This window comes from Tiliqua scincoides, chromosome 1 (assembly GCF_035046505.1).
Source record: "Tiliqua scincoides isolate rTilSci1 chromosome 1, rTilSci1.hap2, whole genome shotgun sequence".
Taxonomy (NCBI): Eukaryota; Metazoa; Chordata; class Lepidosauria; order Squamata; family Scincidae; genus Tiliqua; species Tiliqua scincoides.
The window spans coordinates 247,372,557-247,398,824 of NC_089821.1; the positions used below are offsets into that span (position 1 = coordinate 247,372,557).

Here is a 26,268-nt window from a genome sequence, read left to right on the forward strand (position 1 = left end):
TGGTCAATGGGGCTTACTCTCAGGAAAGTGTGGGTAGGATTGCAGCCTGTGAACCCAAGCCTAGGCATGTCTACTCAGAAGTAAGTCTTATTGTGGTCAATGGGGCTTACTCTCAGGAAAGTGTGGGTAAGATTGCAGCCTGTGAGCCCAAGCCTACTCAGAAGTAAGTCCCATTGTGGTCAATGGGGCTTACTCTCAGGAAAGTGTGGGTAGGATTGCAGCCTGTGAGCCCAATCCTATGCATGTCTACTCTGAAGTAAGCCCCATAGTGGTCAATGGGGCTTACTCTGTAGTCTGCCTGCAATAAAACCCCCCCAAAAAGAATCAGTGAGATTTCCAGCCCTCCCCAGTGCCCAGTTTAAAGGTCTTCTATTTCAGGCACATCAAGATAAAGACCCTCCTGGCTTTGCAAGTGCAAAATAGAACACTTTCACCTTACCAGTTCAAGCCTCTTGTTTGTCTTTTTTAGTTGGATAGAGAGGCTGCCTTCTGGAAAATATGTTGAGCTTCAGTTCCATCGGAACAGGATGCTTCTGGTGGCCTCACATTCCCCTTTGCCTGGCCTGACCAAAAGGCCAGGCACGTCTGCCTACTCGTAAGTAAACACAACCATGTGGCTGAATTTTCTTTCCATAGAGCTCAATAGACTGCAGGAGGGAGGGAGGGACTTCCTTCTCAGGTGTTTCCAGGGCTGCATTCATTGGATCAGGACCATTCTGATGTCCTTGGAGTCCTCTCTGCCTGCCCTTTCTGATGGACTAGGGCAGGTTTGCCTACCACAACCACATGGCTTCATTTCTGGCTCAATAGAGGCAGCTGGGAGGGAGGTAGGGACCTCCTTGTGTTTTGGGGGGCTGCATTCATTGGATCGGGACCATTCTGGTGTCATTGGATTCCTCTCAACCTGCCCTTTCCGATGGACTATGGCAAGTAACCTACTCACGAGTAAACACGCGCTACAACTCACTTTCACTTTCCATAGGGCGCCATGCATTTTTTATTTCCGGTTTTCTGGCCATAACTTTTGAACAAAAGGAGCTATTTTGATTCTGTTTTTTTGCATTGCACTCCGCTGGGCATTCCGCATCCAATGGTGTATGGCACAACGGGGTAGCTGTGTAAGCGGTGAAGTTAGCGTGTCCTCCCCCAGGGCGCATCACCCACCCACCCCCGGCGTGTCACCCAGTGCGGCCCACACCCCTCACATCCCCCTAGTGATGCCAGTGTCTGGTATTTCAACAATTTCTCCTCCACAGTTATCTTCAAGGGGTACCTTCACATGCCCCCTCCCATTTCACTGACAGACAAAAGAACACTGATCTTGATCACTAGCTGGGCTGAAGGAATCTGGTGCAAGTAACCAGATTGCTGGTATTTAGAATGCCAAGCCATTGTTTATGGTTCAGCATAAATTCTTGATGAGCATCAATTTTTCCTCAAGGGCCACTTTGAAAAGGCAGAATGATGGGCTCATGCCTTGATTCCCATTTATACATGTGTCATAATGTCAGGCATTTTACTAGTATTAAACTTCTCAGACACTTCTGGAAGCACTTTATTTTTCAAAATTGTCCATTTCAAGCAAACTTTTTATACATTCAGATCAACAATATCAATTAATGAGAATGCTCTAAAAAGAATTTATTTTCTGGACACATTTCATTCTTTTAAAAGGTATTAACAATGTTAGGCCATATCTTTCTTCTTTTTCACAGAATGTCATGCTACAGCTATCTTACTGCACTCCGAACACTCTTGGCAATCAAGAGAGTGAAGCAGCAGTGAAGGTTGATTGTTTATTTCTGACAGGTACATACTCTTGTTCCACCTTAATATGTCTGAAGTCAACAAATAGCAGAGATTATGCAAGTCAGTGATCTTGAGTAACTAGTTGAACTTTTGAGTACTTGGGGGGGTGATTTTATATTTCATTGACTCAGAACCAGTTCCTATAAGGCTGTTGTGTTTTTGTTTTGTTTATAAATGTGAGTAGTTTGCAATAAGGAGTGTAAGATAGAATAGGTTGCAGGGAATGGAGTGTAGCTTGTGATGTGGCTTTCTAAACACACAACGAGAATTATATGGTGGTCATATTATATTCAAACGTCTCAGATACTATTCAGGAAGTGACAAATCTTCAGGGAGAGATTAAGCTTGGAGCAAATCTAGCCAACTGCCAAGGATCCTCTCTATTTCACCATCATTTTGGGGCTATTTCTTTGCCATTCTTTTAAACAAATACATAGCTCTTATCTCCCAGCAATTTAGGAACTAGGCATAAAATGCATTTCTAGTCACTTAATGTTGCTCGGTTTAATGGGCTTTAGATGAATTCATTGAGACTGGTGTGTGCTGTATTATGACCAGAGGATTTGTAAACAGCTATCAAAGAGGCTACACAAATGTACAGAAACAATATAAGAAAAGTTCAAATGCCTTTACATGTAATAGAGTATTCTACTGAACACCTCTGTCCTGCAAAGAACAGGGCGAAAGCAAAGGCATTTGAACTTTTCCACAGTTGATTAGGGCCCTTGGAGCCCACCATTCTTAGCCTAGCCTAGTCACTTTTCAGCAAAGGCAAAAACAGGGAATGCATCATTTGATGTAAGAAAAACTGACTTTCCATGATGTATCAGCACCAAGGTTACAGTATGTTTCATGATCCTCTCAAGCTATAATTCTAAGCACAGTTAATTGCAAGACAACCATATTGTTCTCAATGTGTCTTACTCTGAGTAAATGTATTTAGGAACACGGTGTTTCAGCACAACTTAAGCATGTTTACTAAAAAAAGTTCCATTGTGTTCAATGCTGCTTACTCCTAGTACAGTGGGTATAAGATTGAGACCTTAATAAACCATTGTACATAAGTGCATTATTTTCCTCAATGCATCTGGTAGCCTCAATATACTAAAAACAAAAGAAGTTGGAAGCAGAGGTTGAGAGCTCATTAGTTAGATATCAATAAACCACCCAGATCCTCATCATGCAGAACAAAAGTGCAATGGGGTCCTGCCCTCATTGTTGTTTTCAGTCATCCATTCAAAAGATTAAGAAGAAAGCATTGGCTGCACAAAGGTCTGCTAAATTCGCATGTTGTTGAATGTCATGATTAGACTTACAAGTGAATTTATCCACAAACAGCGTTTCTCTGATCTTTGCCGTAAGCTTCAATGAATCTTGTAAGAGTTTTAATTTCACAGGTCGCAAGCCCATCCATTTTTCTCTTCATTCCACCTACATCTCAGTACATAATATATCACAAATTAACTTGTTCTTAGGTGACTGGTGATTCAAAAATTGAATTATAAGTGTTCATAAGCCAGCAGGGCAGCAGACATAGGAAGAGAAATCAGTTGTCAGCAATGAGCACTACTTTCTTTTGGTCCCCCAGGTTCAAACCAACTCAAGTTATGGAGATGGTCTTTAGAGATGGCTTCATTCACACTCTCACAGACCAGGGCTTAAACGTGCCAGGTTCAGCAGGTGGACACTGGGGTAAGGGGAAAAAAAAAGAGATTTGAGTGTTTCAGTTACTGATTTCCAATTTTTTTTTATCCCACTTGTCCGCAAACACATCCAAAGCCACGTACAAATGTAAACAAAATTACTATAGCAAATTATTCAATATCATTCCAAAGATAGAAAGATACTTAAAACGGGGGGGGGGGGGGAAACTCGGACAGGGGTGGTTCCAACAACAACAAACCTCCTTGATTAAGGAAGATGACCCCGCCAGTCCCGCTGTATATGAGAGAAGAGTTCAGGTCATGCACATGCTGTGACCATGTATGCCTTTCATTGCAAGGGGCCAGGCCAAATTTTTAAAAAGGATCACCTGAACTGGTTTGTTGTGTTAGGGGAAAGCAGTAGCACTGAAAACAGACTGTAGGCTGGGCTCTGACCCACATTCGCATGGATAAATATGGGTTGAATTGTATTACAGAAGATTCAAGTACAGAGAAGGGTGTAAGTAACGTACTAGTTTGGTGAATTCATCCACACAAGCGTTGCGTATTCTCTCTGGGGTGGCCGGGCTGTCTAGTCTGAATGGGCCTCTCAGTCCAGATTCTGCCCTTGCAGAGACAATTGCATCTTTAATGGCGTAGAAGACGGAGGCCGACAGGAATAGGGGAGGCTCTCCCACAGCCTACGGAGATGCAAGAGAATCAAATGCTGCACCAGTCTCACAATTATTCACAATTATAGCAAATCTGTTCACAGTATGGATTGTGCAGGGTCAGTGTTAATAACAAAGTTTGTTATTTATCACAAGAAGACCTCAGTCAGGAGTTAGCAGGGCTATAAACCCATGAGCCCCCACTGAGCCCAGCTGGCTTCTGTTTACTCTCCAATTGCTCTCTTAACACCAAGAGCTCTCAGACCATGCACAGGTCAGGTTACAATGCCCAGCACAGACCCTCTTCCAGCCTGGGTTCCCCCACTCTGGCTTTACACAGAGAACAAGGCACAAGTTTAACAAGGCGCCTTTGGTAGATAAGGGTTGAGCCAAACTGGATTCAGGTTCAGCCAGGTCCCTTCTATTTTCCTCAATGAAAACACAGCTGTAAATAGATAGAATTTATTTTAAGATTGAAATAGGTTCCACAGCAAAAGGACAAGCACTTCAAAAATCATAGGTTTAAAGACTCAAAGAGCATAACAATACACAATTTAAAAATAATAAAAGCTAACTCCTAACACTATCACTCACCTAAGTAGAGCATACATCCAAAGATCCCATTAGCTAACGCTGCCACAGTCATACTGGAGCAGAGTGGCCAGAGCTCAGGTCCACAGACCAAGACAAAAGCTAAGACAAAAGACTTTCCAAAAAGGTAACATATCAAACTGTGACCCATACGAACATAAGAAGAGCCCCTCTGGAGCAGGCCAAAGGCCCATCTAGTCCAACTTCCTGCATCTCACAGTGGCCCACCAAATGCCCCAGGGAGCACAAAAGATAGCAAGACAGAACCTGTGTCCTGGTGCCCTACCCTGCATCACCCAGCAGCCAATCAGACCATTCAAACTTTCGAGATGGGCTACCTGCAATCAGGCTTTTTTCTCATGGTGGTTCCCCCTCCCATCCTGAAGTGCATAGCTGGGGTGAATCTGCAATCAAGGTGTCCTTGAGCCAATGAACAACCTGTGAAACTTGCTATCTGCAAAGAGTGGTACAGCTGCTCCCACTATCTCCCAGAAGCAAGACCTCTCTGATATGCTTTAATGAGGGACTTTCTAACACTCCAGACTGCACCCAGCTAAGAACCAACACAGCTTCAAGCAGAGGCCTACAGTTGCTTTTACTCAACTTAGCCATTTCTGTCACACTATGTATTCACACTCCCCTGGGGGCTGGGGATAAGAATAGGCCCTCAGTTTGGCTGTACTTGTCGTAAGAGGCGACTAAACAGCCACCGGGTAGATGGGACTCGTCAGCCTGGGAAGGCAGCTCATCTGAGAGAAGAAAAACTCTGATCCCAAACCTCCACTGCCTTGTGGCTACATCCAGTTGTGGAAAAGGCTTCAGGAGTCAACCTCGAGGCAAAATCCGGAGCCGGAGTCCCGGAGGCAGTTCATGGCTGAACACAGTCACGTTCTGGCAACTCCTGTGACGCCGCTGGAACCAACCGTATTGGCCTCTGCCTTTCCATTGGACCATTTCAACGATGTGGAGAGGGGGGATTTGCTGCATGGGTAACAGCCTATCCTCCATACCTACTTTACCCAGGCTTCGCACACTGGAGAGGACACTCTGTTCCAGAACCACCATTCAGAGTGTGACACCATAGTCTTCCAAGACTGAAGGATGCCAACAAGAATGTATTCACAATTTCAGTCGAAGAGAAAGATGTGAAGTTGTTGTAAGTGAATAGAAAGTGTGATGACTAAGACACAATCCAGTACAGGTACACTTACAACACAATCGTACCCTTTGTTCAGAAGTAAGTACCCATTGTAGTCAATGGGGCTTTCTTCCATGAAAGCATGTGTAGGGTTGTAGTTAGCTTTATTTACACCAGTGGGCTAAAACATGGCAAATTCAATGTTGGACTGTGGCTTACAAAATTAAAAGAACCACACACCCCTCTGGTCAATTGTGGTTAATTATCCTCAATCTGAGGAGTTTATCATAATTACTACTCTAAGGTCCCAATCCTATCCCCCACCAGTCCACAGCATGCAGTGCCAAAGGCTGCAATGCATGCTGCATGGTGTGGTGGCAGGGCACCTGGATGGCTTAGGCAAGTAAAACAATGTTTCCAAACCCCTCTCCCATAGGCCACCAGTCCTGGATACTTTGCTGGCATAAGCTCAAGGAGAGGCAGGGGTCATATTGGCAGGGAAGACAGGGATAGCATCCTGGAATGAACGGCCAGGATCCTCCCTGTCCAACCCTCAAAATGTTCCCTACCCTGTTGCCTGTTTCTCCCTCTCCCACACCTGAATAGCTCCCTCCACCACCTTACATGCTCCAGGATGACATCCGAAAACTGCTGAGACACTTAAGGGAGACCTCTGGCTATTATGATGATGATGTGAGGACAATTATGGTGGCAGAGTGGGAGTTCCAACTCCCTTCAGTACTCAATAGGATTTGACCACAGGAAATACAAAACAAAGGGGGGAAACATAGCAAAGAAAAGACCTGATTGTCAATAATACATCATTCATCATTCCATCACTGTTTATTTTGTGTTGGAACATATGACCAGTTCCCAACCTTGAGGAGATTGCGGACCACTGAAGCAGAAATTGGAATTGTTGTGGATCACATGTGACCTCCCACTCCTGCACACACACACAAAATACATTTGGGGGGTCCAGTTCTCAGAACCTCCACAGATAAGGAAAACCGCGGGTATTCAAAACCTGCAGTTCCCTCCCCCGCCCCAGCAAACCCAACTGGAGCTGAGCTTTGGTCAGTCTGGAGGCTCTTCTGAAGCTCACAGAAGCTGTGGGCGGACATGCACGGCCTCTGCAGGCTTCAGAAGAGCCTCTGGAGGTGAGGGGAGCACAGCTCCTGGTTGGCCTGCACTACAGGTTCGGGGTCATGTGGATGAAGAAATCTGTGGGTACTAAACCCGCAGATAACAAGGACTGCCTGTAATTAGAAAAGATTTATTAGAGATTTGTTATTTATAGAGAAGATTTGTGGTGTGCTGCTTTTGCTGTCAGCTGCAGGCAGTCTGCTCTCCACCATCTCTGGGGATTCATGGGGGAGTGCTCACTCAGAGAGATGTTGGAAGTGATCAAAATTGGAAGTGATCTTTTTTCCCCTGAGATCTCACAGATCACTTCTCAGGGTCTCATGGACCACCTGTGGTCCCCAGACCACGGGCTGGGAACCAGTGGAATATGCAGACACTGTGGAAGTGTCTGTTCATGATATCCTACCTTAGATGAATAAATGGCTTTGCTATTTGGGGAGTCTCGGAGAAGAGACACATGAAATTCCGCTGGTATGTCACCAAATGCAGGGATTTTGTACATTCCAGGCCCTCGGGTGTACAAATTGCCTTCTGGAGAATAGCGCAGCTCCTCTAGAGTAAAAAGTCCAATTCCTTGAACAAAGGCTCCTTCTATCTGCAAAAATGAACCAAGGCACCATGATTTTTTTGGACATCCACATAAGAACAAATTAGATGATTTCAAATTGACTTTTTCTCAAGGGCACCTCGTTAGTGCACAAATTTGGCTGGAGATGAGAATTGGGCAAGTTCTCCCCACCTTGCCTCAAATTAATGCCTTGCCCCAAATTAGAAATGATCTGATTTCTTTAAGGGTGGGGGATGGGGGTGGTTATTTTCCAAGTCAACCTGATGCTCTTTCCTGAGTTTTCTTTTGATGTTTTTCAGCGCCTAGGAAATGTACTGCCACTGCTATTACTCGATAGCAGAAAATATTTGGCAAGCCAAATATTTATGTGCATAGCTGGATGGAATGATTACATAATCTCCTTGAATCCTGGCATATTGTCATGATGTGTGAGGATTCAAGAACACTGTTTTTAGTTGCATTTAGTTGTTGGGAACCCAAAGACTGGGCTTTTGTCCAAATTTAAGATTCAGAGTAACCTGCAGGTTAAAACGAAGAAACTAATCCCAAAATATGAGGCTGTTTAATGTTTGAGCCCTGAAACCATCTCCTGCAATGGGGTCACTTTGAAGCAACCCACTAAACTAATGAAAAAAATGTTTTAATAAGGAACTTGAATACTGCCATCAAAGCAGAGTTGGGACAGAGCATTTAAGCAGTAACTCTAAATGTTTTTCCTTTTTCCAGCTGGTATACAGAAAGGCATCATGTAGCATTAATCTGACTAGCCAACCCAAGCTAATAAATAATCAATCTTTCATGCCAAGAGAGTTCACGTTATTGCTACTGTTTACCAGACCTGTTACTGTTCGTTAACCAACTGCATCTGCTTGCTTACATGCACACCCACTTGATCTCCACCTGACTGTCCTGGGTGACTTACCTGCCCTATATCAATAGCTGGGTTCAAGCTGGTGCCAACGTCCATCACAATGTCTGTACGAAGATTCTAAATATTGGCAAAAACAAAGACTGAATAAGCACAAGACTGACTTTATACATTCAACTGAAACTATGTTTTTGTCGGCCTTGCATCTTCATTTTATAGCTGGTGTTGCATAGCAGATCAAAGCCTGAGCTATGAGCTGCAGTTTTCCAGTCAACAGGTCAGCTCAGCCTTGAATACACTGTGTCTCAACCTTTCGCTTCCCATTGCTAACATAAGGCAAAGAAAACTGGCCTAAGGTATAGATCAGGGGTGTCAAACTCATGTCATACAGAGGGCCAAATAGCATTCATGATTATTATATATACTGAAGTACTGTGCGGAAAGTACTTGAGGACTTGGGCCAAAGCCTGATAGCTCTTTGAACTCAGGTGTCCATGTGACATTCATAAAGTGGCAATAGTTCAGAATGGCAACCCATCTACAGAAACCTATCCCATGATACACAGTGAAGAGGCAGGAAATGAAGATGTTATTCAGAGCAACATAATGAAGGCCAGAGCTGGAAATCAACTTCCACATCAAACAACTGTGATTTCACCTAACAAAGAGGTACTTCAACTATCTGCCTGGCCTCTGCTCACCTTGTGGTCACCTGTCAGACAGTCAATCTCCACCTCAGAGCAAGCAACACCATATGAGAAGTAATGGAATGCCTTGCCTTCATTCTTAGCCCAGTCATAGCCCAGATCAGGAATCCTTAAGATGAAGAAAAGGGAAGGAGAAATCAGCTGGAATTTTACTTAAATAAAAACTTTAACCCTCAGCTGCATCACAGCCTGATGGGCAAAAATGCTCTGTGATTAGCGCTCTTGCTACTGAAAGTTACTAGATTCGAAAAGGCCAGGGAATTTTGCAGATTTTCGAAAGACATCATAGCTCTTAATCATGATTAATTGATTCTACAGGGAGGTTGGAAATCCACATGGCTTTGATTGTTCTGTGAAATATCCTGCACCAGCTTCCTTCCCTTCTCTGTCCCCCACCAACACACAAATTCTCTCTCTCTCTCTCTCTCTCTCTCTCTCTCTCTCTCCCTTTTACTCTTCAGTCTGACAGATTTTCAGTTGCCCTGTCTCCTGTCTGAACTCCCTGGGGCCCATATTTCACTCATATTCTCCTCACTGCTCCAAATACATTGAGTCTAACACATGGAGCAGGCTAGAATGCTGGGGATAAGTTGAGCTTCTGCGGCTATAGATGACTTGGAGAAAGCAACTCATGACCAAGTGTACATTCTTCTGCTTTGAAGGTTTATGCCATTTGCAAGCATGGAAGGTGCTACCTAAAAACAGGTCAGTATTTGCAAATGCCAACCCATGGCAACCATTAATGCTTCTTGACAGTTCTTGGACCCCTTAGTGATAGCTTTTGCTTGCTTTGCTTTTGTCTCCTTGATGTGTTGCTAACAGGTATGAGAAAGAAAAACATTTGAGTCTTGCAAAAATCACAGTAAATTTTTAAAAAACACATTCTTATTAGATCAGATGAAGTCAGGATGTGGTTTTGCTTGCCTACTTGCTTTTCAATGCTAATGGCAGCTTGAAAGGAAGTTATTTTGCAGCATAAAAATAACTGCACAAATGATCTTGCATGCTCTTACGAAGTAGCTGGGATGTGTTGCAGTGACCTACAACTTGATCCACCAGCTCTTGCACAGCACAGCTTAGTAAACCTCAAAAGACCTCAGTTGCAAGACTAAATCAGTACTTTTTAAAGATTTCAATTCCTTGAGAAGATAAACCTTGATATATCAGTTGGTAGGCAATGTTGAGCTAGGATCTCCCAAACCTTGCAGAGGATGTAAGAACCCACTTTGGACTTTTATTAGAATTTGAAAGACTGGGTATAAATTCACAAAACCAGCCTATCAACCAACCAATACTTAGTTAAGAATGTAAAGACTAGAATGCTAAAGGCTTACTTCTACTTTTGAGCAAGAAGTATGGTAGGGCACTATGTACAGCATACAGTACAATCAGACACAATTATGCAATGTGAAGGCTTTAAGGCTATGTGAAATTAGCAGGCACCTTACTGGTTGTATCCTAATCTGCTTGTGAATAAACGGAAGACGTGACTTGAGGAGGGAATGTTTGCTGATTCCGCAACTCTTGGTAGCCCTCAATAGTGCATGCTACACAGCTCCGAAGGATACCCCCCAACCTCAAAACATGAGGTGTTGTAGGAGCTACAAGGGAATGTTGTGAAGAGGATGCCTTCTGTGTGCACCAGGGTTAGGTTACAACCCAATGTATGCTGAAGAACCTAGCCTTCTTACAAAATAGTACCAGATAAGGGATGCAATCCTATACATGCTTTCCTGCAAGTAAGGCCCACTGAACATAATAGGACTTACTTCCAAGTATAAATGCATAGAATTGTGCTAATGATCTTTCAATCACATGCCCAAACACTTGTATTAAATTAATCCATATCATCAAGACAACAGAGTATACCGCAAGAAATGAAGAGTGCTTAGAATGTTCTTCAGAATCCATTTTGCAATGCTAGCTCACCTATAAAATCCTGTCGCTGACAGACTCACACAGTCACAGTAAGCTGCTGACACCTGATGAAACAGTGCAGATTGAGTTCAGAAAAAACAAAAACACTAGATAGGATTGTTAAAAGTTTCAAGGTTTGGCGATTCTGTACTTCACACATGGTAATTACATCGGTTGTGTTTGATCTACTATACTGTAGTTTTTTATGTCAGGTGTGGCTAGGCCTATATTTGCTGCACTTTGAAAAAAAAACAATATAAAAATAAAATTGTTGAGGTATTTTAAGTAAGGGAAAAAGCTAGTGAACCTGCAATGCATCCTGGGAACACTCAGAGCTGAAGTGTTCGTCAGCAAAGCACAACCAAAGGCACTTTGTCTATATGTAAAATGGAGAGCATAATTAAAGACATTTGATCAAAGACCAGATTCTCTTTAGACTAAACATATACAACTTTGTGCAAATAGACCTCTTACACAGAAATCTTGATAAATTGTCACTGAAAACCAGGAAGACTATGTGAAAATATTCAGAGGCTTAAGCGCTCCCAATTTTTCTTCTGCACTTGCCACCTCAACTCTTTGGGCAACCTGATCTGAATTTGTGACACCACATCCTGTGGCAGAAGTCAGGATAGAAGCAGCACATTTTCCAGCACCAAACTCTTGAAGCTTCACTGCAAGACAAAGGGATATTGGAATACGGTGGTGGTGGTACAAGGTGGTGGAAGGCAGGGACAGTCACTAACCAGTGTTTCCCAAACTGTGGGTCGTGACCCAATTTTTGGTGGGTCGCTGGCCTGCCAATACCAGGAAGCTGCAGAACAAAATGTGATCTCAAAGTTGTTTCCAGGGCACGCCTCTGCATCATTGGCTGTGCCGTGCTGCGTTTCTCAAACTATGCTGCACCAGCGTGTCGTGATACACAGTTTGGGAAACACAGTGAGACGTGGCCAATAATGTGGGGAGAGGGCAGGTGCATCCCAGAAGCATCTTCTAGGTTGCGTGCCATTTTGTTCTGCAGCTTCCTAGCCTCAGTGGGCCCCAGATTCACAGCAGAGGTTTGGTAAGCCCTGCACTAGACTATGGGAATGAGCAAAGAGGCCAAGGTGGAGGAGTGGCTTAGGCTCCACAAGCCTGGTCTATGAGTTAATTCAGTTCAAAAGGTGACATGAGCATGTCAGCACCCCATGTGCAGACTTCTAGGTCTCTCCTGTGGATTCCTAAAAGCTCCTCATCCTTGTTGTGTGTGCAGCACTGGTGTGGGGACTGCCAGAAAGTCAGTCCTCTGCTAAGTTTGGCCCCATACCAGAAAGAATGAATTAATCGCCTACTGCTGAAAACCAATAGCAGCAGATTCCTCATGCTTCCAAACGGTGAAACTGCAGTAGATGCAAACATACCCAGTCTTCCCAGGATCCTTTTGGCTTGGCACGTATTATGGGCTCCAGTCTCTTTAAGATTGTCTTGCAAGCATTCTAAGGGGAAAAGAGTCCAAAGCAAGAAAGTGATATACATTACAAACATATCTTTTGCTATGCCAGCATGCTATAATATAGTTTAAGCATGTCTGTTCATCTTAAGGTGGGAACAGGCCAACATGTATCACATGGATGTCTGTTCAAAATGCCCCACACTGTAGTTTTAACTCTGTTAGAGCACAATCTTTGAAGCTACAGATATGTTGTATGGTTTGCTGTAGGTTAAAAAACTATAGTTGCGGTGCTGGTGGGGTCAAATAACTCTTCCTTACCAAAACAGCCATCCCATTGATATCAGCACTGACAGAAGCAGCTGTGGGAGACGTATTTGGCACTGTGTTGGTACTTGTCTCACTGATGTGAATCTTGGAGGTGGGTATCCCCAAAGTTTTGCTGGCAACCTGCAGAGACACAATGCTCATCTTAGCTTTCACTGCAGACTTATCAATTGAGCAACACAGGACTTCCAAAATTTAAATACTTCTTGTCTTTTTCAGATTCACAAAGCTCCAAAAGCTTCTGAAATATACATAAACACCCAAACACAAAGCACACCCATCACACAATGGACAGCACGGCCTTCAGTTAGTTAATTGTGCAGTTACTTCCAAAGAGATGCAAACCAATTGCAATACCAAGAAGATACAATTTTTAAAACCACCGTGTTCTTTTGAGGGTTCTTATTTAATTTTTTAGTGAAACCTAAAAAAATGATTCACAAAAGAATATAACATTGACAAGCAAGAACATAAAACATGACTTTCCTATACATTTAATTAGCATTCACTCAAATCAATGCAAAGAAGCTTCTTGCTACCCTCTCTGCTAGGTTGTTCCTGTTTTATATTTAAATACATCTTGGCTACAATCCAGAAAAAAAGGGGGGGTAGAGAAAAAGGGGGGCATAGACTTCTGGGATTTTTTCTTCAATTCCCAAAATCCAACCCAGAATCCACCATAAACCAAAAGCAGCCTGCAAAGTTTTAGAAATGGGTAAAGATTCAATCATGCTATCAAAAATCCAGGTATAGTGAAAACGAAATTTATTAAAACAGTACAGACTTGCATTCTATCCCATGTCAGATACTGGCTCAAGATCTTAAACAGGTAGTTTCATATAACAGAAGGCCATCCTTATCCCATTTTTGCCCAGCCCACAGATGTACACATTTGGTCTCTGTTGCATACAAGACCATTCATTCATATATGAAGTGTTGGGCAGAAATGGCTTGAGGTATCAAAGGCCTAAATGTAGCCATCATTTACCTGGATCATTTTAGTGTGTAGCCCCTGACCCATCTCAGTTCCACCATGAGTGAGCAGTACCGAGCCATCAGTGTACACATGCAACAGTGCACCAGCCTAGAACAAAAATTAGAGAAGTTGGTTGTCAAAAGCTATTTAATAATCATCTCTAAGGTCTGCATTGCAGCTAGACTACACACTATCACCTTTTCCCACTTCAGGCATGAATATTGGGTTCCAATAGTCCCACAAAACTCATGACCACATCTATATATATTTCGACTGCACACAGAATCTCTGTATGTTTAATGGGAGAAATTCTATTAGGACACAATCCTAACCAACTTTCCAGCACTGGCCTAGCTGTGCCAGTGGGGCATGTGCTGCATCCTGCAGTTGTGGGGCAGTCATGGAGGCCTCCTCAAGGTAGGGCAATGTTTGTTCCATTATCTCATCATTGCATTGCCCTTGCCTCCGTGCTGGAAAGTTGGTTAGGATTGCATCCTTAATTACTTATAGATCTTTAATTGGGCTTCTGTGTTTTCTGGACTCACATCTCTGTAATTATACAGCTAAATTGTGTGACTGGAAAAATGTGTTTCATAGGAGCTGGACCTCAGTTGTCCAAGGAAGTTAGTGTAGGCATTTAATTGTTCTGTGAGATGATGAAAGTATGAAACTAAAGAGTATACAGTTCTGTCATTCTGAATTTCCCCTTTACTGGGGAATCTCCAAAGATAGTCCAAAGTATTCTGACACAGAGATGCTCTTTATCAGGGGTGCCCAAACCCCGGCCCTGGGGCCTCTTGCAGCCCTTGAGGACTCCTAATCAGGCCCCCAGGGAGCCCCCAGTCTCCAATTTGCTCTGGGCCTCTGGAGACTTGCTGGAGCCCGCACCGGCCTGATGCAACTGCTCTCAGTGTGACAGCCAACTGTTTGACCTCTTGCATGAGCTGTGGGATAAGGGCTTCTCCACTGCTTGCTGTTTCACGTCTGTGATGCAGGCTGGCCTTGCTTTGTGCAAGGTCTTTTATAGGCCTTGAGCTATTGCAAGACCTTCGTTTATTCATTCATTCATTCATTCAAGTTCCATCTCTAATTTATTCATTTATGTAAATTTATTCAAATTTGAAAAGTAAATTAATGCTTTTTTTCTGGCCCCTGACACAGTGTCAGAGGGATGATGTGGCCCTCCTGCCAAAAACTTTGGACATCCCTGCTCTATATTGATAAGCATAGAATCTTACTATTCCATTGTAAAAAATCAAGAAAGTTTGCAAACCTGATTCAGAAATGGAACTGTGAAGCTGATTCCAAATTTGGTTGGAATTATGGATATGCCTCGCTTTTTCCAACGATTCTCCCTGGGAGAAGAGAAAAGGGTCAGCTTCTCACGTTTGTCTTTGACATACATTTATAAGTAGGACACACAGCTCTCTTGCCTGTTTCTTTTTTCCAAGACAAGTCCTGCAGGAATGAAATAAAAAGCACTAGCAAAGCCAAAGTCAATGTGCTTTTTATTTAATCCCCAGTTTGAAAATCCATGTGGAGCAGAATTTCCCTAAATGATCAAATCCCTCACACTCTAGGACTGATTGGCGTGTGTGTGTGTGTGTGTGTGTATTTTCTTCCCTTCAATTAAATGAGCATCACAGACAAATAGCAGGAAACACTGCTATAAAATTAGGAAATGGGCATGGAATTAGAATTATAAATATTATATAATATTTAAGATTTGAGCATATTTATGGCCCAATTCTATGCTGGCTTGGCACCAGCATAACAAACAGCCTCCACTGGTGCACACTGCTGGGCTGATAGCAGGGAAGGTGCATTGGCCTCTTGTAGCTGCCAGATGGCTGAAGACCCATGTAAGTCATGTAGGTACTATAACGGGGTGGGGGGAGGGTCAACATAGGAGGGCGAAGGGCATGTTTGGCGGCAGCAGCAGGAATTGCCAGATTTTGACTCCCTTCCAAGGTCTGATCTGCCTTCCCAGATCAACAGGAAGGTCAACAGCTATAAAGCTGGCACAGGTTCAAGTTGACCCACTGGGCATGGAAACAAACCTTTCATTGCCCCAAAGAGGCCTCTTAAGGCCAAAACTCCCCTATGGGATTCAGTGGTGCCCGTGCTGGCACTGCTGCATCACTGTATGGGGAGTTGCAATGGATTGGGCTGTAAAACATGTAAGAGCATTCCAGCTGCTCTCACATGCTAAGATGCTAATCAGTCAGTTTTGCAGCAATTTGTGTTAAACTAAGAATTCAGGAGATAAGGTGATGGTTCTCAATTATCCTTAATAGTTACAAGGGACCAAGTCTTTTCTTAAACTTATCACTGGTTGATAATTCAGGAAGTACAAGGAAACCTCTCTGAATGGAAAGTCTGGTAAAAATCAGGCAGGTATGGGAGATTCACTCTCCACTTTGTACATTCAGTGTGCACATTCAGTTTCTAAGTGGGAGAGGAAGGGATTTGTTCAGAGTGAGAATTAAGATAGACTACAATCTAGAAGCTAGAGGAGAACAGGAAGGGACTCACAATGCTTTAGGGTTCAAAAATGCTTGTCAAACTCATGAACTCTGATGTTGCTTGCAGGACATGGAGCATGAGCATGTAGCAAAATTCTAAGCAACTGAATGCCAGGTTGCAGGTTATCAGAATAAGCCATATTACAAAAAAAAAACCAGAAAACCCCTCACCAAAAAAGGCCATTATTTCCACCACCACCCCAAAAAACACATTTACAAGCCCCCCACCCACTCTCCAAAACATTTACTTATTTGAGATTATTCATAAAAATCAGAAACCTACTGGTTGAATTCATCAATGAGTTTCCTTCTGGAGTGATAGTCTGAATTTGTAAGGCACTCTTCCCAGCATCTACGCACAGTGAATCCTTCTAGCTTTTGATTGAAATGAGTCAGATCTCCTTCATTATACAGATTAAGTTTTCGCACCTTCCCAGAAGCAAAAAGCACATGAATCACAATCACTAACACTTTTGAATATGTCATTGTTACAACAGAATTACTTTAACAGCCAATTGTATACTAGGCACCCTGATGGTAACACATCATGAAGAATTTCACTGACATTCTATAAAAAGGTGAGAATGTAAGGGAATGTTGCTCAACACCACTGACATTTAATGCGCCTCCACTGTGTAAAGTACTCTGATGATCTCAGTCTTGAAAGTGATCAACATTAGTCAATGCAAACTGCAACAAGAATTTACTGGTAGGCAGGCATTCACTCAATAAAAAGATAATTCATATTTATTTCATGTTGGTTGGCTGAAGGATGCATAAGAACATTCTAAATGGCATGTTCTGTGGAAAAATCTATCTAAGAACGCATACCTCTTCTGGGGGCAGCCTGCACTTCAAGGCGATGTCACTCATCCAGCTCTCAGCAACCATCATTCCCTGGGGACCCCCAAAACCACGGAATGCTGTGTTGGAGGACAAGTTAGTTTTACAGACTTTGCCTACACCTCTGATGTTGGGGATGCTGTAAGAATTGTCCATGTGAAAGAGAGCTCTGTCCATAACCTGGGAACCAACAAAAAGAGAAAAGATCAAGGGAAAAGATCAAAAAAAGAGAAAAGATCAAAAAGCGTACTTTTTGGATACGCTACATTTTTTTTAATTACAATGGCACCAGCAATTCATAAATGACCATGTTTAGCTACCATCACAAATACAGAACATTTTGCTTACAAGATATAACCTTGAATTTTATTTTTTTAAATATACAGGATTCCCATTTTATTTAAAAAGCCTAACTAAATGGGCTATGTCAGAATGCCAGATGCAAGGGAGGGCACCAGGATGCAGGTCTCTTGTTATCTGGTGTGCTCCCTGGGGCATTTGGTGGGCCGCTGTGAGATACAGGAAGCTGGACTAGATGGGCCTATGGCCTGATCCAGTGGGGCTCTTCTTATGTTTCTTATGTTATTTTTCTAACTAAAAACATTGATTACAAAGTCTGAGTGAAAACACAAATTGAAGTGATAGCAGAACATCTGTACCAAATGTCAAAACAGTCCCAATTAAAGCTGATTTGTGGGCAAACCATATGTAATGAGGCCCCAATGTCAGTTTAAAAAAAAAATAGATTTTGAGTAGCGAAGCTGCAGGGAATGTTGCTTAACCTTTCCCTGCCTGCTATATTCCAACTCTAAATGCACCCCCCTCTCAAATTTTCCCTCATGTAGGCAACCAGATGCATTTTTTCGCTTGTGGGTGTCCAAGTTCACTTTTGTGAGGATAAAGTAGCTGAGGGGGAATGATTTAGAGGAGTGTTTCTCAATGTTTGTCCTCCGCCATCCCACTTCACCTGGTCCACCTATTCAAAGTACCACTGGAAATTACTGGCAGTGACATCATTGCCACTTCCTTCTGGGTTGGGAGGCCAGATGCAACAAGACAAGCACCAGTAAGAGGCTCAGGTTGGAAGGGTAGGCTTTTCCAAGCATGGGAAAGCAAGCTCTGGAGCCTCCTACCACTGTTGGTTGTGTCACATTCCTGGTCTCACTGCTGGACAGGGGTTCCATGAGCATGACCAGACATCACCTGAAGTACCCATGCCACTGGCTGAGAAACACTGATTTAGTGTGAAAATATGGCAAACATGGGGAGGGCTAAGGAACACAGGCACTCTGCTTATCTGCCCAAGTAGACTCCTCTAGAGGGAGCTTTTTACATGCATCCTGTGGAAAGTGGGGGAAGTCTCCTCTGAGTAAGGAAACATTCATTCCCTTACCTGGGGATAAGCCTCTGCAGTGCATAGGGGTCTACTTAGACCTGTGCTAGCGAATTCATTGGTGCAAGTTCGTGTGGGCCTGCTCTGAGGGATTGGATTCAGGAAGAGGGCTAGGGTTTAGTAGCCACTGCAGCTACTGAACCCAACCCCTTCCTAGACCCAATGGCCATCCCCTGCCCCATCGCTTCCCCATTCCGTCACCCCCTCATTCCACTCTCCCACAACTCAATTCTGTCGTCGTCCCCCGCACCCCACGTCTCCAGCCAACTTACCTGCCTTGGTGGATCCAGGGAGATCCACCAGCACACGTGGGAAAGCTCCACATGCTGGCAGAGTGCTGTTTGCAACTGTCACAAGGCGGTCAGCTCTGATGGAATGCTTACAAAAGTTGGTTCAAATAGAATCATCGGTATTTATCATCAGTATACCATAGTCTTTCGAGACTGAAGGTTGCCAACTAAATTATATACCGCTTTTCAACAAAAAGTTCACAAAGCGGTTTACAGAGAAAAATCAAATAACTAATGGCTCCCTGTCCCAATAGGGCTCACAATCTAAAAAGATGCAAAAGAACACCAGGCGGCAGCCACTAGAAAAGACACTGCTGGGGTGAGGAGGGCCAGTTACTATCCCCCTGCTAAATAAAAGAAGACAGCAAAATGTTTCTTCTACTTACACCATGAGAAAGGTCCATACTGTTTCCTCCATTGCTGTAATATGTCACTTCCAGACTAGTAATCCTTCCATTCTTTTTAAAGCCAACCTGGACAAATGGGGGGGGGGGGAGGAGAAATAATTCAGTTTTTCCATTACAGAAATTGTGAGTGGCAATAAACCGAGTTCCCAGACCTGGAAGATAGGTCTGTTGGAAGAATGCTGATGCAGTTATTTAGCTCCCCCAAGGCCCTATCAACAGTCTCCTGCAAAGCTTTGTAACACCCGGCTATAAAATAAGAAAGAGTGAGATGAAGCAAGGCAAACAACTTAACCACAGGTTTATGCATGCAGGGCAGCCCTTTAGTTTACTTCAAAGTGCATGTGGCAGATTGTTTGTTTGGAAGCACCACAAACATTCCTTATGAGAGGCATATATTGGGGAGGGACATGGCCAGGCTTGACGCCTTATTCCCCAACATGTAGTCTTTGTACACGGGGAAAGAGTTTTCAAACAAATCTCCATGTGCATTCTGAGATGGTGCAATCTCATGAGAAGACCGTACCATGTCAGAAGTTGTACATTTTAATCAGCTCTATACTTATGTGAATAACTTGGGTTTCATGTCTTCATTGAAGTCGACACGCAAAGACACAGCAAGTAACTCGGAGAAAAAGAAATCCTGCAACATCCTTTAAGTGCAAACAAAAATTCTTCATGCAGTTCAAAAATTTTATTCGCTACAAAGTACAAACAAAAATGGAAAAAAGAGCGTGGGAGCTAAAGAGCAAAACATTATTGCTTTCCCATAAGTGTCCACAGTAACTTATACCAATTTCCTATAAATGCAGAGGGCAAATGTATGCTTCGCTAGAAGAAGCAATTCCTAAACTGTTAGCTGTGGGAAATCCAATCAAGAGAAGTTAACTGCACTAAGGGCCCGATCCTGTCCCCCTCAAGCCCATAGCATAAAGTACTGCTGACAGAGCACACACTGCATGCTGTTGCGTGGGGTGGGGGGATGATGACCAGACAGACCAGGAGAGGCAAGTAAAGATTTTGTACTTGCCTCCCCATAGGTTGTTGGTTTCCAATGGGTCTAACTCAGACCTTCCCCAGCTATCTAGTCATAGCTCTGAGGAGATTCGGGAGGGGGGGGGTGGTTCAAGGTAGGAAAAGTGTGCAGCTGCCACCATAGTCCTCCCCTTCCCACCCAGCCTGCTGCCTACTCCAAACCACCCATAATCCTGAAATGTACCCACTGCCAAACTATTTGCTCTGGCAGGGCTTTTGCAAGCCGCTGTTGCATGTGCCCATTCCTGTTGTATGTGTTGCACATGCAGAGTCTCTGGGCACTTGTGCTGATGGCCCCCATGTGTACAACAGCAGCACAGCTTTTGTGCTATTAACCTGAGTATTATGGTGGAGGACTGAAAGATCTTGCAATCCAGCACTGCAAGCCAATGATAGGATTGGGCTGTAATTCTCCTGCATATAACAGGTTGCATACATAATAAATACATGATTTTCCCTTTGTCTAAGCAATATATTATTTCCACATACCTTATAGTATAGTATTGTATTGGCAACCTTCAGTCTCGAAAGACTATGGTATCGCGCTCTGAAAGGTGGTTCTGGCACAGCGTCTAGTGTGGCTGAAAAGGCCAATCCGGGAGTGACAATCCCTTCCACACCGGGAGCAAGTGCAGTCTGTCCCTGGTCTGTCTCCCTGGCTATGGGCCTTCCTTCTTTGCCTCTTAGCCTCAGACTGTTGGCAAAGTGTCTCTTCAAACTGGGAAAGGCCATGCTGCACAGCCTGCCTCCAAGCGGGCCGCTCAGAGGCCAGGGTTTCCCACTTGTTGAGGTCCATCCCTAAGGCCTTCAGATCCCTCTTGCAGATGTCCTTGTATCGCAGCTGTGGTCTACCTGTAGGGCGCTTTCCTTGCACGAGTTCTCCATAGAGGAGATCCTTTGGGATCCGGCCATCATCCATTCTCGCGACATGACCAAGCCAACGCAGGCGTCTCTGTTTCAGCAGTGAATACATGCTAGGGATTCCAGCACGTTCCAGGACTGTGTTGTTTGGAACTTTGTCCTGCCAGGTGATGTTGAGGATGCGTCGGAGGCAGCGCATGTGGAAAGCGCTCAGTTTCCTCTCCTGTTGTGAGCGAAGAGTCCATGACTCGCTGCAGTACAGAAGTGTACTCAGGACGCAAGCTCTGTAGACCTGGATCTTGGTATGTTCCGTCAGCTTCTTGTTGGACCAGACTCTCTTTGTGAGTCTGGCAAACGTGGTAGCTGCTTTACCGATGCGCTTGTTTAGCTCGGTATCGAGAGAATGTGTGTCGGAGATCGTTGAGCCAAGGTACACAAAGTCATGGACAACCTCCAGTTCATGCTCAGAGATTGTAATGCAGGGAGGTGAGTCCACATCCTGAACCATGACCTGTGTTTTCTTCAGGCTGATTGTCAGTCCAAAATCTTGGCAGGCCTTGCTAAAACGATCCATGAGCTGCTGGAGATCTTTGGCAGAGTGGGTAGTGACAGCTGCATCGTCGGCAAAGAGGAAGTCACGCAGACATTTCAGCTGGACTTTGGATTTTGCTCTCAGTCTGGAGAGGTTGAAGAGCTTTCCGTCTGATCTGGTCCGGAGATAGATGCCTTCTGTTGCAGTTCCAAAGGCCTGCTTCAGCAGGACAGCGAAGAAAATCCCAAACAAGGTTGGTGCAAGAACACAGCCCTGCTTCACTCTGCTTCGGATGTCAAAAGGGTCTGATGTGGAGCCATCGAAGACAACAGTGCCCTTCATGTCCTTGTGGAAAGATCTGATGATGCTGAGGAGCCTGGGTGGACATCCAATCTTGGGGAGAATCTTGAAGAGGCCGTCTCTGCTGACCAGGTCGAAAGCCTTTGTGAGATCTATGAACGCTATAAAGAGTGGCTGTCGTTGTTCCCTGCATTTCTCCTGCAGTTGTCTAAGGGAGAATACCATATCAGTGGTGGACCTGTTGGCTCGGAATCCACACTGCGATTCTGGATAGACGCTCTCTGCAAGTACCTGGAGCCTCTTTAGTACAACTCGGGCAAACAGCTTTCCTACAACGCTAAGGAGAGAGATGCCGCGGTAGTTGTTGCAGTCACCCCTGTCACCTTTGTTCTTGTACAGCGTGATGATGTTTGCATCCCTCATGTCTTGAGGTACTCCACCTTCTCTCCAGCAGAGACAGAGGATTTCATGCAGCTCAGTGACGATGATCTCTTTGCAGCATTTTAGGACTTCAGCAGGGATGCTGTCTTTTCCAGGTGCCTTGCCAAAGGCAAGGGAGTCCAGGGCCACGTGAAGTTCTTCTAGGATTGGTTCACTGTCAAGCTCTTCCAGCACAGGCAGGCACTCAATGTTGTTCAGTGCTTCTTCGGTGACTACATTTTCTCTGGAATATAGCTCAGAGTAGTGCTGCACCCAGCGTTCCATCTGCTGCGCCTGATCCTGGATGACCTCACCTGTGGCAGACTTCAGAGGGGCAATTTTCCTCTGTGTTGAACCTAGGGCCTGCTTGATACCATCATACATCCCCTTGATGTTGCCCGTGTCAGCTGCTATCTGTATCTCGGAACAGAGCTGGAGCCAGTAGTCGTTAGCACATCTCCTGGCAGTCTGTTGGACTTTGCTGCGAGCAGTTCGGAGGACCTGCAGGTTGCGCTCACTGGGACAGGCCTTGTATGCTGCTTGAGCTCTCCTCTTTTCCTCAATGACTGGTGTCAACTCCTCAGAGTGGGCTTCAAACCAGTCTGCCGCCTTGTTGGTCTTCTTGCCGAATATGGACAAGGCGGTGTTGTAAACGGTATTCTTGAAATGTTCCCATCTGTTGGATGCGTTTGCGTCGGCCGGGCCTGGAAGAGATTCCTCAAGCGCTTGTGCAAATTCCTCCACTTTTCTCTGATCCCGGGTCTTGCTGGTATCAATGCGAGGTCTTCCTTCCTTTTTCGTGTGATACAGTCGCTTTGTTTGCAGTTTCACTCTGCTGCACACCAGGGAGTGGTCAGTGTCGCAGGCAGCACCATGATAACTGCGTATGATCTTGATGCTGGGAAGGCTGGAGCGTCTGGTGAGGATCAGGTCGAGCTGGTGCCAGTGCTTTGATCTTGGATGTCTCCAAGAGACTCTATGTTGGGGCTTTGTGTTGAAGAATGTGTTGCTGACACAGAGACCGTGATGACAGCAAAACTCTAGCAGGCGTTGGCCATTTTCGTTCATCCTCTCAGTGCCAAACTGACCTAAGCAAGTGGGCCATGAACTGTTATCAGCACCAACTCTAGCATTGAAATCGCCGAGGATGAACAATGGCTCTTTTACAGGGATTTTCTTGACAGTGGTGGCCAGGTCATCATAGAATTTGTCTTTGGCTTCTGCTGGAGACGACAGAGTCGGTGCATAAGCACTGATGAGAGTGATAGGTCCTGCTGATGACTGGAGCTGCAGGGACAAAATTCTTTCACTTCCCACAGTAGGTGGGATGATGGATTTCAGCAGGGTATTTCTGACCACAAAGCCAACGCCATGTTCCCTGGTTTCGTTTGGTGGTTTTCCCTGCCAGAAAAATGAGAAATTTCTCTCCTTGACAGATCCGGAATCTGGCAGCCTAGTCTCTTGAAGGGCGACGATGTCCATCTGCAGTCTGCTCAGCTCCATGTCGATGACAGCTGTTTTGCGTGCGTCGTCTATTTCTTGCAGGTCATCAGAGAAGCCAGGTGTCATTGTCCTAACGTTCCAGGTGCCCAGCTTTAGGGCAGTAGTTTTCTGTTTTCTGTTGCATGGTGCAGAGTTGTTGATCCGCTTGTCGGTTTTCACCCTAAACCCCACGCACCCCATGAGGTTAACGGACCGTGGCGAGGCAACACCTTACTGGCTGGGGACTGCCCAGCTTAAGGCGGGCGGTAGCTGCCCAATGAGATGCAATGATCTCTCCCACCGTCGGAAGCAGCCCCTGGCGTCATGCTCTACGCCAATCGAGCAAAGACTTATAACCGGTAAACTGCTGCTTCCCGTGTTGTGCCGACGCTGTATGGCGAAGTTGGAGTGTCCTCTCCAGTGCGCGAAGCCTGGGTAAAGAAGGTATGGAGGATAGGCTGTTACCCATGCAGCAAATCCCCCCTCTCCACGTCGCTGGAATGGTCCAATGGAAAGGCAGAAGCCAATACGGTTGGTTCCAGCGGCGTCGCAGGAGTTGCCAGAACGTGACTGTGTTCAGCCATGAACTGCCTAAGGGACTCCGGCTCCTGATTTTGCCTCGAGGTTGACTCCTGAAGCCTTTTCCAGAACTGGATGTAGCCACAAGGCAGTGGAGGTTTGGGATCAGAGTTTCCTTCTCTTAGGTGAGCTGCCTTCCTAGGCTGACGAGTCCCATTTACCCGGTGGCTGTTTAGTCGCCTCTTACGACAAGTACAGCCAAACTGAGGGCCTATTCTTAGCCCCCAGCCCCCAGGGGTACCACATACCTTATACTTATACTTATACATACTTATACTTATACAGCCCCCAGGGGTACCACATACCTTATACTTATACACATACCTTATACTGCCCCAAAAAGGGATGTCTTCCACCAGAAATCAGCATGTCTTCATCTCGATCCAGCATGCATCGCACAGGGCGACCAGTTCTGTAAATTCAGGCTAAAAATGAGTGTGGGATAAAGATGGCTTTGACGTATACTGCGGAACTGATTTCAATAGGCTCAGCTCCTTTCTTTGGCTGAGGAAAATCAATCCCAACAAACTTTTAGCTCTAAATTGGTGGCTACAACCACAATGACTTCCAAATTAGAATCTAATTCATATTCTAGAGGCTCTAATGTCAGAATTTACACTGTTTGGGCAGGTCTAGTGACCTTTGTGATGCAGGGTTGGCATTATTGTGTTGGTGAAACCTTCAGAAGCCCATTTTAATACTTAAGCTAATAATTTTTATTCCTAAGAAAGAGGAATAATTTTTCCCTTTCAATGAGCCATATGTCACCTAGTCTTCCTTGAGATTCCCCAAGAAGAATGCGCTACATTAGTGAATATCTGCTGGAATTCACAGCTTGCTTTAACTAGGAATTCCAGTTAAGCTGCTGCTGGTGTTGGCTATTCCCCACCCCCCCCCCACACACACAATAGGTTTGCAAGTATATCTGTAAGTTTGTATCCATCTCACCTCTAATGAAATTATTTGCCTGTTCTGCATGATTCCTTCTTTGGCTTCCCTATACAGGGGGGCCCCCATATCCACAGATTAACATATTTACAGATAAGGTCCATGAAACCGCCCCCCCCACACACACACTTCCGCTCTGAGCCCAGCAGAGGCCACGGGCCAAACAGCTGAAAAAACACAACTTCAGGTTCCATGGAGAAACCAGAAGTGACATTTTTAATGCCTTATAAGATATTAGGAGGCCCAGGGAAGCCCCAGAGGACTTCCCGGAGGTGGGAAGGAATTCGCCCATATCCGTGGTTTCATATAACTGTGGGGGTGTGTGTTCAAGACTGGAACTCCTGCAGATATTGGGGGCATGCCTGTGTGATAAACCAATGTCCCTCCACCCTACCATTCCTTAACAGCAGAAGTTGTATCTCTATCCAGATTGTATTGGAAAGGAAGCAAAGGTTCTACCAGTCTACTAATCCAGTGGTACTCAAACTTTTCCAGCCAGTGGCTCCCTTGACCCCCATGGCTGTTGGCCATGACTCCCCATCATGTTCCTGAGGGCTGGAAGTGACATCATTAAACAGGAAGTGGCCAGAAATATTAACTATAATATTAAATATATATTAACTATATTAATATTAATCATATCATTAATTAAATGCAGATCTTAAAAATATATTATTAACACACAGCAATATACATGTTTTATAAATGATCAGCTGCTGATCACTGTTGGAGACAGGATGCTGTAAGTAGATTTTGTCTGGTCTAGGAAGACTCATTTTTGTAAACTTTGTAAGCATACCAATAGAATTGTTTTATCAAATGAACTTTGTGAACAACCAGTCTGACCAACATTACACACACACACA

The 26,268-nt window shown here is 44.5% G+C and overlaps 1 protein-coding gene across 1 annotated transcript in view; it reads right to left on the reverse strand.

Moving 5' to 3' along the window:
- Window positions 1-1,544: 1,544 nt before the first annotated feature.
- XDH (xanthine dehydrogenase) overlaps window positions 1,545-26,268 on the reverse strand; it is a 64,435-nt gene continuing 39,711 nt past the window's right edge. Inside the window, exons 24-37 of the mRNA XM_066618679.1 lie at window positions 24,779-24,866; window positions 19,228-19,314; window positions 17,147-17,338; window positions 16,599-16,744; window positions 15,064-15,145; window positions 13,803-13,898; window positions 12,809-12,937; window positions 12,459-12,533; window positions 11,071-11,123; window positions 9,136-9,250; window positions 8,489-8,554; window positions 7,405-7,593; window positions 3,986-4,153; window positions 1,545-3,496 (exon numbers count right to left, since the gene is read on the reverse strand). Of these exons, the coding sequence (XP_066474776.1) occupies window positions 3,446-3,496; window positions 3,986-4,153; window positions 7,405-7,593; window positions 8,489-8,554; window positions 9,136-9,250; window positions 11,071-11,123; window positions 12,459-12,533; window positions 12,809-12,937; window positions 13,803-13,898; window positions 15,064-15,145; window positions 16,599-16,744; window positions 17,147-17,338; window positions 19,228-19,314; window positions 24,779-24,866 (1,537 nt within the window). The 3' untranslated portion in view covers window positions 1,545-3,445. The remainder of the gene's footprint in view (window positions 3,497-3,985; window positions 4,154-7,404; window positions 7,594-8,488; window positions 8,555-9,135; window positions 9,251-11,070; window positions 11,124-12,458; window positions 12,534-12,808; window positions 12,938-13,802; window positions 13,899-15,063; window positions 15,146-16,598; window positions 16,745-17,146; window positions 17,339-19,227; window positions 19,315-24,778; window positions 24,867-26,268) is intronic.